At 42.2% G+C, this 14,520-nt stretch overlaps 1 protein-coding gene across 2 annotated transcripts in view; it reads right to left on the minus strand.

Moving 5' to 3' along the window:
* PHLPP2 (PH domain and leucine rich repeat protein phosphatase 2) overlaps window positions 1–13,794 on the minus strand; it is a gene marked incomplete at both ends in the record, with an annotated part of 71,438 nt that extends 57,644 nt beyond the window's left edge. Inside the window, 2 exons of one of the 2 annotated variants that reach the window (XM_079724390.1) lie at window positions 6,144–6,436; window positions 13,696–13,794. In XM_079724390.1, the coding sequence (XP_079580516.1) occupies window positions 6,144–6,436; window positions 13,696–13,794 (392 nt within the window). Of the gene's footprint in view, window positions 1–6,143; window positions 7,020–13,695 lie in introns of those variants that run through there. The other variant, XM_079724391.1, reaches the window with a different exon arrangement.
* Between the last annotated feature and the right edge of the window lie 726 nt (window positions 13,795–14,520).

The following is a 14,520-nucleotide window of genomic DNA, read 5'->3' on the forward strand; positions in this document are numbered from 1 at the left end:
TGTGTTAGTTTCAGGTGTAATGTCCTTTAACTTGTGAAGGAAGTTTGTGCAAACTCTGCGTGGTTAGTGTCAGAACTGTACTGCTGCAGTAAACCAGATGGCACTGTAATAACCATTAAGAAAGAAAAAACACTGCCAGTTAGACTATGACCTACCAACAACTGTAAGATACACACTGATTTTAGAAGTATTAAAATGTAAAAACAAAACAAAGTTTTAATAAAAACAAATTACTTAATGTGTAACACATTCTTTTAAAGCTTTAAAATACTACTGAAATATGAAACACAAAATAAAAATAATCTCCTTTTTCCTTCCTCAGGGTTAATCAGCTCAGTATGTATCCTGAAACAGGACTTTTCGTTCCACTTTTTTTTTTTTTTTTTGCAGTACGCGGGCCTCTCACTGCCGCAGCCTCTCTCGCTGCGGAGCACAGCCTCCGGACGCTCAGGCCCAGCGGCATGGCTCACTGGCCCAGCCGCTCCGCGGCATGTGGGATCCTCCCGAACTGGGGCACGAACCCATGTCCCCCGCGTCAGCAGGCAGACCCTCAACCACTGCGCCACCAGGGAAGCCCTCGTTCCACTTTTACAATATCAAAATATGGTAAACAAAACTATAGTGACTTGTTAAGAGGTCACCCATCAAGTCAGTGATAGTAAAGGAATTAGAACTCAGGATCCCAAATCCTGAGGGCATAATTTTGTTAGATATATTTTATCGATTCTTAGCTTATCTTAAAAGATAGTGTATCAACCACAGAAATCTTAGTCATTTTGATGACTGAAAATAAAAGTAAAAATATGACCATGAGCCAAAGGGCACTTCATTTTGTTACATGTGATATTTTTACAACTTTTCAAAGAGAAGGCAATGATTACACTAAGCTTCACTACTGAGTTATCTGTCACTTAAACAGTCCAATAAAACAGACAGACCAAATAGTATCATGTAAAGGGCACTGGACTGGGACACAGGATACTTGTGTTCCAACTAGAGCACTAGCACCAGGCAGCTGCAGGAATGTGCTTTGGACCTGACCTCTCCAGGCCTCTGTTTCACATCCATAAAACGAAAGAAAATGGTTTCAGTGATTCCCATGGGGAAGTTACTGGCCTTTTAGGCAGGACAATTCTTTGCTGTACAAGATGGTCCCACACACTGAGGACATTAAGGCTCCCTGTCCTGAACGCTGACCCTAGATGCTGGTAACCCTCCCCTGTAGTTGTGATAACCAAAAGCCCTGCCCCCACACGTATTTCCGGATGGAAAGGGCAGTGGATGGTGAGGCTGGTAGGTTGGGTTCATTTTACTAGTAGGCAGCGGTCCCCAGCCTTTTTGGCACCAGGGGCCGGTTTCAGGGAAGACAATTTTTCTACGGACCGGTGGCGGGGAGGCTGGTGGGGGGCGGCGGGAGGGGGTTCAGGCGGTAATGCGAGCAATGAGGAGCAGGAGATGAAGCTTCACTCGCTCACTGCTCACCTCCTGCTGTGCGGCCCAGTGCCAGGGGCTGGAGACCCCTGCTAGTAGGTATCTCTCTTAGGTTCCTTCAAGTGCTAAAATTCTATAAACTAGTAATCCTTCTGTGAAATTCAAGTGACAAGTCCATGATTAAAAAAGAGTAAGGGGCTTCCCTGGTGGCGCAGTGGTTGAGAGTCCGCCTGCCGATGCAGGGGACACGGGTTCGTGCCCCGGTCCGGGAGGATCCCACGTGCTGTGGAGCGGCTGGGCCCGTGAGCCATGGCCGCTGAGCCTGCGCGTCCGGAGCCTGTGCTCCGCAACGGGAGAGGCCACAACAGTGAGAGGCCCGCGTACCGCAAAAAAAAAAAAAAAAAAAAAAGAGTAAGGAAAGAAGGAAATCATGGATGATTTAGGAAAAACATGGGGTAATTTTAGTGCCAGTAATCCCATTTCTAGGACCTAGTTCACGGGAATCAACAACGTAAAGAGTCATGGGCAAAGGTTTAGTCATCACACTACTTCTAAGGGTTGAATGACTTGAAACGACCCAAACAGGTAACACTTATTGAGCACTTACTAGGTCCAGGCATCATTTTAAGCAGCTTACTTCCTTGCTCCTCAAAGTGTAGCAAATCACTTAGGAGCTTAATAGAAATATAGACCCACAGGCCCCACCCCAGAGCCACTGAATCAGAATCTGCATTTTAACAAGCTCCCCAGCTGGACATTCGAGTTTAAGAAGCGTTACAAGTATTAATTCACTTAATCTTCATAACATGTATAATCTATTTAATCCTCGTGATAACTCTATAATGTAAATATTATCATCCTCCATTGTACAAGATTAGTAAACTGAGGACAAAGCGTTAGGCAACTTGCATAGTAACAGAGCCAATTTGAACACACACACTCTCAATCCAGAATCCAAGCTCTACACCATTACTGCATATAATTTCTCAAATTTTAAACAAGTTATAGTATATGCATAAAATAGAATATTCTGTAGCTATTAAAACTGGTATCTAAGGAATTTTTAATGATACAAGGAAATTAATTGAAGTAAGCAGTAAATAAAATTGAATATATGGTGTGGGTCCAAATACATAATTTTTAAAAATTACACACACACTCATTTTGAAAAAGAGCCGGAAAAAAAAATGTCAGCATGGTGGTGGAAGGCGGAGGTAATATATGGGATCTGGTGTCAGAATGCCAGAGTTCAAATTCCAGCTCTACACTTACCAGCCAAGTGATTCTAGGTGAGATGATTAACTCTTTTAAGACTTATTTTCCTCATCTATAAAATGGGGAAAGTATTTACCTCACAAGATTGTTATGAGGATTGAGATAATCTACAAAAAGCATAAGCAATGAAAATTATTTCTCTTTATACTTTTTCATTTTTCCAAAATTTCTACAATGAATATAAATCACACTTCATTAAGCAGCAAAAAATGTTATTAAAAAAAAGACATTGCGTTAGACTGTCAACTATCTTATGAAGGGCTATTACAAAGAAAGTACCTATTCTTCTGATGCGATAAACCTAAGACTGAACTCAAGCAATTAACCATTGAGTAAGAGGTCTAAAAAAGATCTTTAAACAATTATGATTAAATAGTGAAACTGAGTAAGGCACACTGTGCCAGTTCCCCTCCGAGAGGGTCTTTACTTGGAAGGAAGTCTGCCATCTATCATGAATGATGTCAACATTCCAACTGGTTGGCAGTACCTGCCTGGCCTTGAACAGGCTACCGGACCTCTCGAAGAGCCTCAATTTTCCTCATTGGAAAGGAATAACCCTACCTCTCTTAGAGTTACTGTGAGGATTTAATGAGAAAATGTGCATAAAGCAGTAAGCCCGTTAACTAGCAAAAGAAAGCACCTAATGTTAGCTAAAATCTATCATCATCATTTCTTTGGCTGGCTGAGGCTTCTTGAGCTCCTATTCCAGCAATGAAAATATATTCGGATCTCAAGTAATGTATGATCGCACTTCTATGTGGAATCTAAAAACACAACAAACTAGTGAATGTAACAAAAAAGAAGCAGCCTTGCAAATATAGAGAACAAACTAGGGGCTACCAGTGGGGGGTGGAGGAGCAACACAGTGCGGGGATGGGGAGGCACAAACTACTGGGTGTCAGACAGGCTACAAGGATGTAGTGAACAGCACAGGGGATATAGCCAATATTTTATAATAACTGCAAATGGAGTATAACCTTTAAAAATTGTACAAATTTTTTTAAAAAGAAAATATATTCATATCTTCAAACCACAGTTCAACAGTGTTTTCATTATTTTGTAATCAATTATGTTTTCAAAGAGCTATTTCATTATGAAATTATCAAGGCTACAGGACTAAAAAGAGACGAACTCTCCATTTTAAGTATAGTTTAGATTCACAAAACTAAGTTGTATCACATTTGGATTCTTAACTAACTACACAACTAGCAGTAGCCAGCCAATTCAAGTGGGGTTTTCTCCACTTTTCTAGTATTTTTGTATATACATACATTGGTATACAGATGAGTAAGTCTTAGGTTTAAATACTTGAACTCCGTCAATCACTACCAGCTATAATGTAGGTCAAGGCTTTCCACCTGATAAAATTAGATCGGAATCAGTGTTAAGATTTAGAAAAGCCTAAGGATCACCCAGTCTGATCCTTTCATTTTACAAATGGATTTAGGAAATGCAGTTAACTGGTGAACAAGGAAAACATTCAAGTGCTAGTCTACTTTTTCAGGAATTAGTCCAAATCCTAAAGGAACACATAATAAACCCCAGTTTAGACTTTAAAATGATATCAATGTTTAGCTCAGCTAAAGGTGTTACTATCATTGCCACATTTTTAGGTGTAAGTGGGAGCCTCCTTTCTCACTTTCAACAGTATTGAATCCCCAGTTTTGAATTCTGTTTTGAGACATTTATTTATTACAGGGAAAGGGGAGGAGAGAAAGTCAATGGTCAGGCACTTAAGGAGCTCTTATCTGAGGTCTAACTCAAAGAACTAATAGTTTTTTTTTTAAAAGCTGAATCAAAGACTTCACATGCACAGTATAAGACTACTATGAGACTACTTTTCTTCACGTTTATATAAAAGATTTTAAAGAAAACACAAATGGCTTTTAAACCTATGAAAATATGCTCAACCTAACTCATTAACATAAATGAAAATTAAAACAAAATAACAAAATTCCTATCAGATTTGCAAAACGCTAAGTCATCAGGCTTGAAAAAAGATTTGTCCTTGGAATGCTGAATTTATGATTCTCTAAAAACTGTTGACAATCATTTCTATTCACAATCAAGTATGTGCTCGTGGCATGAGGATATGTCTGTATATGTAAAATTTAACATATTCTGGAGAAAGTAAGGGGGAAATAGGTATACTTTTATATTATTCATCGAAGTATAAGTTCTATGAAGAGGAATTTGACAAAATCTATCAAAATTAAACATGCACATACCCTTTGAGCCAGCAATTCCACTTCTAGGACTTTACCCTACAGATGACTTCCACATGGGAGAAATATCACAGGTACAAGGACATTCATTGCAGCAGTACTTGTAGTAAAAAACTGGTAACAACCTACATGTCCATTAATAGGAGACTAGCTAAAATTGTGGTAGATTCATAAAATGAAATACTATTTAGCCATTAAATAAATGAAAATTATATAAATATTAATATGGAAAGATTTCTAAGAGATATTAAGTTGACATGTTGCATGTGGCACCATTAGTTTTAAAATTTATATACAAACAATGACACATACTCATGCATGACCATAGGTACTTCTCATTCTATTTCCTTTTATACATTTCTATTTCATTCTGTTTATATGTATTACTTAAAAACTCTGGGCTTCTCTGGTGGCGCAGTGGTTGAGAGTCCGCCTGCCGATGCAGGGGACACGGGTTCGTGCCCCGGTCCGGGAAGATCCCACATGCCGCGGAGTGGCTAGGCCCGTGAGCCATGGCCGCTGAGCCTGCGCGTCCGGAGCCTGTGCTCCGCAACGGGAGAGGCCACAACAGTGAGAGGCCCGCGTACCGCAAAAAAAAAAACTTTAAAAATATTTATTTTGGGTTTCCCTGGAGGCGCAGTGGTTAAGAATCCACCTGCCAATGCAGGGGACACGGGTTCGTGCCCTGGTCTGGGAGGATCCCACATGCCACAGAGCAACTAAGCCCGCAAGCCACAACTACTGAGCCTGCGCTCTAGAGCCCACGAGCCACAACTACTGAAGCCCGTGTGCCTACAGTCCGTGCTCCACAACAAGAGAAGCCACCGCAATGAGAAGCCTGCACACTGCAACGAAGAGTAGCCCCCACTCACCGCAACTAGAGAAAAGCCCACGCACAGCAACGAAGACCCAATGCAGCCAAAAATAAATAAATTTAATTTTTTAAAAAATCTTTAAAAAAAATTATTTTAAATGTAGATATCCGACCTATGATATAATCCAAATGAAGTAACTATCAAATTTTCCTTCACTGACAGTTTTTAAATTCAAGAATCCTAATGTTAGCATTCCAAGGACAAATCTTTTTTCAAGCCTAGTGACCCCATAACCATCATCAGCTCCAGCACGAATGAAGTCCTAAAGCCCACTTCCCAAGCAGAAACACATGTGACTTACACTGCAGGAGAATTAGTGGTAAAACTCTGACCTCACCTGACCAGGTCTCCATGAAGCTGCAAATAAAGACGTTCCCTTCCCTCTCCAGCACAAATTTCTGACGCTGGCGTGTCTACTGTGCAAAGGACAAGATGTAAGTCGGAGGAGGAGGAGGAGGCGGAGGAGGAGGCAGCGGCGGAGGTGCTGGCTGCAGTGGCCGTGGCGGTGTCTGCTCCGTACAGGTAAACACAGCCTCTCTTCACATCTTCTCGGAGCCAGTCTCTCTCTCGAGAGCCAAACCTACTTCTCCTATTCAGACAATGTCTGCTCCCATTGCGTTTCATAGTTCTCTAAAAACGTCAGGAAAAAGAAATCATTAGCTCAAATGTCTGACTGAATTAGACACATTCAGTCCTCAGCCCGCCTTTTCCACTCCGTAGTCACCAATACTTGACTCAATACTGCCTCCTCTCACAGAGCCTTCTGCGCCTGCCATGCCCAGCCCTAAACTGAAAAATTTCATTCTCTTTACTGCTAGCTGTTCATGTCTCTGTCCATCATCTTTTTCTTTTTCTACTTTATCTTTTTTTACTTTTTTATTTTTGGCTGCGTCAGGTCTCAGTGGCGGCACACGGGAACTTCATTGCCATGTGCGGGTTTTCTTTCTCTAATTGTGGCGCACAGGCTCCAAGGTATGTGGGCTCTGTAGTTTGAGGAGCATGGACTTAGTTGCCTTGCGGCATGTAGGATCTTAATTCCCCAACCAGGGATCGAAACCCATGTCCCGTGCATTGGAAGGCCGATTCTTTACCACTGGACCACCAGGAAAGTCCCTGTCAGTCATCTTCTGATCTTTTTTTTTCTTTTTTATGTTTTCAGAAAAATGTCAAGAACAGTAGTGTACCTACTACCTAATTTTCACAGACTTTAATATTTTGCCATATTTAGTTCAGATCATTATTCTAAAGAACATACATATGATATATCCTTACATATATAGCTAAAGCCACCTACTACCTTAAAAAATCCCATTCCCCTCCCTCTCTCCCCAGAAATAAACACTCTACTATAGTGTTTATCATCCCATGCATTTTTTTTTAATTTCTGATTTTTATTGATTGATTGGTTGATTGATTTTTGGCTGCGTTGGGTCTGTGTTGCTGCGCATGGGCCTTCTCTAGTTGTGGCGAGTAGGGGCCACTCTTCATTGCGGTGCGCGGGCTTCTCATTGCAGTGGCTTCTCTTGTTGCAGAGCATGGGCTCTAGGTGCGTGGGCTTCAGTAGTTGTGGCATGTGGGCTCAGCAGTTGTGGCTCACGGGCTTAGATGCTCCATGGCATGTGGGATCTTCCCAGACCAGGGCTCAAACCCGTGTTCCCTGCATTGGCAGGTGGATTCTTAACCACTGTGCCACCAAGGAAGTCCTCTCATGCATTTTTTATGTTTGCCATATACGTATATATCTATAAACTCTGTAAAGTATTGTTTTACATGATTTAAAACTTTATCTAAAACCTAACATACTTATGTTTTACCCTGTAATTTTTTTTGTTTGATTCAACATTGGTTTAGAGATGTATCTATGGTTAATACACCCTGCTCATTCTCTTGAATAACATTCCATTATACGAATACACTGAAATTTATCCATTCTCCTGCTGAGGGCATTTAGTTTGTTTCTAATTTTTCACTGTTGGAAACAATGCTGCAATAAACATTTCTATATGTCTCCATAAGCAAACTGAAAGTTTCTCTAGGGTCCTAGTCCTCTGCCTCATCCTAAATAAGGAACTACAGAATCAACACAATATTGCACAGATATTCTTTCCATTATCCTCATGTTTCAAAAGAAAAATTACTGTTGCATTTGATAACTTAGGTATGCATATACATTGTGAAGTCACATTATCTCAAAGCAAAAACAACTGCTACAGCAATATAACAAGTTTCTAAAGATCAATATTTACCTGCTCTATTTTTTTTTAAATGGGCCATTTCTATTCCCGTTAATAAAAAACTAATTTCCACAATTACACTGACCCACCTCTCCAGGGCCACTCCCCACTGTATTTCACTCTGTTTGTCATATCCAACTCCCCAGACACACCAACTATTCCACAATTCTGTGACTTGCCTGAAATGTCCTTCTCCATCTTGTCCATCTGAGTAGTTATTCTTCAAAATTACTCAAATGTCACCCTCTCTGTGGAGCTTTCCATGTCTCCCATCCCTGCTTTCTCCTACTAATTAAAAAGAATTAATTCTACACTCTCCTCCACAGAACTTCTTCACCTTAAACGTACTTCCATTACCATGTAAATCACAATGAGTTTTTAATTATTTATTTGGTATTTCTTCTTCTCTTACACACTGAGAACCTATTACAGTACCTTAGCACCTGGGTGGCCCAGAGATGCATGCAGAACTCAGTGATGTCACAGACATTTATTCCCAGTCTGTACTTTAGCCTAATTAGCTTTAGCAAGAAGCTGAACAAACTTGGGGGAAAAAAATCTCCATTTTTATAGGAAACCCTATCATCTTTCCTCTGTATCAGCCACGAAGTAAATAAAATACTTTTGCTACTATTCCTCACTGGAAAACAAAAATATCTATAAATAAAGCAAATACTATTTTTGTAATTACTGAGATTAAATATTTGAGGATAACTGTAGCGCCTAAAATTAAATCTCTGAAGATGATAAAGAAAGGGGAAGGAAAAGTTAGAAGGTATTCCCCACATGGAGAGAAAGAAAAACAAGAAATCGAGAATGGCTTCATTGTTTAAATTTATGACAATAGGTGAATCGATCATTTTACAGATCTTAGGGATTTGAGTACAGCTAATCAAAACCATGAGGATTATTACTGATTCTAACTTTAGATAAGTAGGATAAACCCCTGCTACACGTGGGAACTAGGTGTCTTTCTTCTCATCAAGAGCATTTTCTCAAAGCTGAACATCTCAGAATTAACAAAGGGCTTTTGAGCACGTATTTTATAAACACAGGGACCATCATATTTGCACCACTAAATAATCTTAACCACTGCATAATTAGACAGTGATTTTAAATATTCCTTATTTTTTAATCTTTGGTAAAGATCAACTGAACCATCTGAAAACAGTATTCTATACAGTGCAGTAACATTTATACAAGGAAGCTCTGCATTCTGCACTCAGTGGAGAGAAATTTTGCTCACTGCTATTAAGAGAGGGCCAGTGGACACCACTCCACACATCCACCAAAAGACTTCTTTAAAAAAACTTTTTAAGGTCAAATAATATCCCACTAACCTTATCAATCTTAGAAAAGTCAAGGCAGACCCCAGGAAGTATTACATTAGTTCATCCATGATTTTTCTTCTGTGAGGATTTTTAACAGTCATTTTTTAATGTGTATATCTATTTCCCTTAAGACTATACATAAAGTCTTTAAGAACTTTACACTGTTGAAACCCATGTGTTGTTGGTCAAAGAATGTATCTCCTGTTTATATGATATATTCCACCCCATGAAAATAAACTGCTGAGTTAGAACTTTAGTAGATATCATTCTCTTAAACCTGTTCAATGGCATTTAAAGGCCTAGATACCAAGCAAGCGTAGCCTTCTGGCAACAATCTAGATGGACTGTTTAGCTATCATTAGTTACTGCTGAATTACCTAGTGCTTCCTTCTCCACTGCCTAAACCATCAGGTAAATGTTGGAAAGGTCACTTCTGTCCTCTGAGATGCTTGCAGCTTTTAGAATCACTATTCCACTGGAAATGCTAGATGGAGAATGCTTTATTTCCTCCCTTTACTCTTACATAAGAACTACTGACAAGTTTCTCTAAAAGGGAACATAACTATAATCACCCTCACATCAAACAAGTGTATAAAGAGCACATTTAAGACTTAAAAGATATTTCTAGAAAGCCGAAATCTTCAGAGTAAGCCATGATTTAAGTACCCACTTCAGTTTTACACTTTTAACCCTCTAAAAATGAGGGCTATGATCAGTTCAAAGGTGATAAACTATTAAACGCCCAATGAACTAACTCTAAGGTATGCATGGTAGAACAGGATCTACTGAAGTAACTCTTCATACTCAGTGAGTTCTACTAGACTGTGAAATATCCTAAAGTAGGAGATACGTTCCTGCATTCAAAACTTTAGAATATGAGCTCATCTCTAGGAATATACATGCTAAGGAATATTTTGGAAGCGGTGGATGAGATAAAGAGGGGAAGAATATTTCAGTTCATTAAAATCTTTTTGGTAGTAATTGATTTTAAAAGCCATACACACACATTATTTTGATAAAAACCTGAAACTATTATTGAAAAAACACGTCTCACAGAATCCACTGACTAGATTAATTATAACTTCATTTCTTCTACAGACTGAGTAAAAAAAAAAAAAAAAGAAAAAAAACTCTCCAAATTTCCAAACATCTGGAAATTTCTGCTACAAGGATACTCCTAATAATTTTAAAGAGTATTAAAAATCTCATACTTATATTCCAACTACAGTTATAAAGGACTATATTCTAAATAGCAATTTGCTGTGGAGAAAAGGGAACCCTTTTGCACTGTTGGTGAGAATGTAAACTGATACAGCCACTATGGAGAACAGTATGGAGGTTCCTTAAAAAACTAAAAATAGAACTACCATATGACCCAGCAATCCCATTACTGGGCATATACCCTGAGAAAACCATAATTCAAAAAGAGTCATGTACCAAAATGTTCATTGCAGCTCTATTTACAATAGTCAGGACATGGAAGCAACCTAAGTGTCCATCAACAGATGAATGGATAAAGAAGATGTGGCACATATATACAATGGAATATTACTCAGCCATAAAAAGGAACAAAACTGAGTTATTTGTAGTGAGGTGGATGGACCTAGAGACTGTCATACAGAGTGAAGTAAGTCAGAAAGAGAAAGACAAATACCGTATGCTAACACATACATATGGAATCTAAAAAAAAAAAGAAAGAAAAAGAAAATGGTCAGAAGAACCTAGGGGCAAGACGGGAATAAAGACGCAGACCTACTAGAGAATGGACTTGAGGATACGGGAAGGGGGAAGGGTAAGCTGGGACAAAGTCAGAGAATGGCATGGACATATATACACTACCAAACATAAAATAGATAGCTAGTGGGAAGCAGCTGCTGAGCACAGGGAGATCAGCTCGGTGCTTTGTGACCACCTGGAGGGGTGGGAGGGAGGGAGACGAAAGAGGGAGGAGATATGGGAACATATGTATATGTATAACTGATTCACTTTGTTATAAAGCAGAAACTGACACACCATTGTAAAACAATTATACTCTAATAAAGATGTTTAAACAAATAAATAAATAGCAATTTGCTAAATAAATCTGGGGGCACATTTTGAATCAAATTTTCCAGTATGCCATACGGTGGACCTAGATCTAATCTGGCTAAAGTTACACCAGTTTAGCTATATTAGCCTTTTTATGAAGATCTATACTCTTTGACAATAATGATGTTCATGATTTGGTATTAAGTATAAAAGAGTTACAAAAAAGAATGGTAAGCCTTTCTAAAAGGGTTTTCAGAAAAGAACATGTAGGAAACTACGGCTTTCTTCCCGATTCTGGAAGTCTTCTACTTACATATTCCTTTCCAGTTTCACCTGACACAAAATTCAACCACTCAGCTACTGAAGGGAACTTCTGTCTGTAGAACACACCGCACCTATTCTTCATAGCCGATCCCATTTATTTGCAAGGATGCAAAGGTCTAAGACACTGTTAGCCTCCCACATCACCAGCTCAGCACTATAATCAAGATCAATTTCTGGACTCTTTCTAATGGTCCCCAGATTTGAACCCCACGGAACCAGTGGTAGGTTGGACCACTTCCTGGAAGTGTAGGAAGGTTGAACCCTTCAAAAAAAGATCATTTCTCAATTCCTTCCCTCCCACAACTCACTCTCTCCCCACCAAAAAAACAGTTGTAAAAATAGCCAAGGCTGTTTACCTTCTAGGCCAGAGGGCATTACCTATCTCTCAGACCTGCCCTTTCCTGATAAACCAGGCCAGCAGAACTTTTTAAGTTCATTCACAATTTACATTTTTGTGACCTTACAGTTTTAACTAAATATCCAAAAGCCTTTGAGTAATTATATTTAATTAAAATATAATTTTAATATAAATTATATTTAATATAATGTAATTATATTTAATATAAAACATGATTAAAGTAAATATGTATAAGGTCTATGCAGAAGTGGAGATAAACTATGAAAAGTTATTTAAGTCGCTGCATTAAGACTGGGAGGTAGTAGCAGAAAAAAAGTTTTATATTTTAGAGTTCTAATTTATGTTGTTTCAGGGATTCACCAGATGCTTCAAATCAATTATTTTTTTCAATGTTGTTGTTTCTTTGTGATGCCCTACGTATAATCTTAGTAGCGAGTATACAGTGCGCACCCTCAATCCCAAAGAACAAGTATTACTTAATGAATCTTTAAACATTATGCATTTTCATTGTTTTGCAAAGTATTTTTGAAACACGTCAAATCTAAATTTTCTTTTCTCTCTTCGTTTTCTCTGGCAAGTTTTAAAGCCTGCTGATTCCTCTTCTAGAACTTTAGAAGGAATTCCACTCCATCTCCAGGACACCTAGTTTACATATCTGACCTACAGAAAAATTTCTCTCCAACTATTTCGAAGGCTAGTGGAAAACTCCATCCAGTGTGTCTCCCACAACCCCTCCTTTTAACCACCTTCACTGTCCCCTTGTCACCCTACATTCCTGTGCATTTTGACTTCTTGTCATCACCTTCAAGACTCCACTCCCCCCCATGCCTGCATCTGCCTTCATTTCCTCCTACTCCCCCCCAATTCCTGCCAAAAAAGCCCCGTTAGCTGCCTGTTGCATAACTGCTCCCCCGTCACCGTCTCTCTGGATTGTCAGCCCCACTCCCGCCAGCAGGAATGCCCCTTTTTGTCCAACCCCTCCTCCCTTCTGCAACACGCCCAGCGATTCCCCGAGATTAAGCTCCTCCGGGGATTCTCTCTCCAGGCCCACGCTCCGGAGCGAGAAGCGGGTCTTAACTTCGGTGGTAAGCTCCGAGGGCAGAGGCGGCCCACTCCAGCCGGCGCAGCCCCAGCACACCGCAGCGCCCGGCCAATCACCGCCGCCATCCTCCCGCTGGGGTGATGTCTTCAGGTGTCCGGGGAGAAAGCCCTGCGTACTATCAGCTCCGCTCTCGGGCCAGGAGCCGCCGGCCTTGGGGCCCCGTGCGCAACCGGGGGAGGCAGAGGCGGGCCCCGGGGTCCCGAAGGAGCCGAGTGGCGGCGGCGACCGGGTGGACGCCGGCCCCAAGGCGTGGGCCTGCGAGGCGGGTGGCACGCGGCCAGGGATGGGCAGCGGTGGGGACGGAGGCGGCCGCGGCCTCGGCGGGGGCCAGCTGCAGAGGCCTCCGCGGGTGCCGCGGCCCCTCCAGCCGGGTTTTGGGGGCGACTGAGCCGCAAGGCTGACTGACCGACGCGAGGTGGGGGTCGCCGGCTGCCTCGGCCACCGCGCGGGGTAGGGGCGGCCTCTCCCTGCTCTCGCTCCCTCCCCAACCCGAACCCGCCCGCCCACCTCACCTTCAGGACCCGGATCCCCCCCGGCCGGCGGCTCGCGGGCGCTTCGGGCGGCTCCGGGGGTTCGAGCGGGCCCGCGGGGCCCGGCTCCACCTCCCCCATCTGCGGCTGGTGGAAGCTGCACAGGGACGCCCGGCCGGCGCTACGCCGCACGGAGCCTCGGAGGCGAGCGCGAACAGCCTGCGGCCCCGCCCCCCGCAGCCCGCCGGCCCAGCCCCCTGCCGCCCCGCCGGCCCAGCCCCCTGCCGCCCCTCCGGCCCCGCCCCCCGCAGCCCCGCCGGCCCCGCCCCACCCACAGCCCCGCCGGCCCCGCCCCACCCGCAGCCCTTTCGGCCCTGCGTAGCCGCGGGCCCGGTGCGTCCTGGGTGCTGCGAGCCGCAAGCCGCTGGGCGGGCGGCAGAGGACCTCGCGGGCGGAGCCCGGCGCCACCGCAGGGCTGGGCCTCCGTTGTCGGCCGCCCTCGGTTTGGAGGACTGAGGTACAGGGAGGATTATTTGCTGCTGTCCCCGCCTCCGAAGTACGGGCTGGACAAGGAAGGGGGGGTGGAGGGCTGCACCTGTCAATAGTGACGCGAGGACGCTGCCCTCCGCCAAGGGTGGCTCTTGTAATTGATCTTTCCCAGACCTTCCCTCTGTACTTCAAAACCGGATGCCTATATTCAATATCCTATCATGAAACATAATGGAAAAGAATATGAAAAAATAATGTATATATATTTATAGCTGAATCACTTTGTTGTACAGCAGTCATTAACACAATATTGTAAAACAACTATGCTTCAATTAAAAAAAAGAAAAAAAAACTGGACTGTCACCCTCACGTACAAAG

The sequence above is a fragment of the Hyperoodon ampullatus genome (genome assembly GCF_949752795.1).
Source record: "Hyperoodon ampullatus genome assembly, chromosome: 18".
Taxonomy (NCBI): Eukaryota; Metazoa; Chordata; class Mammalia; order Artiodactyla; family Ziphiidae; genus Hyperoodon; species Hyperoodon ampullatus.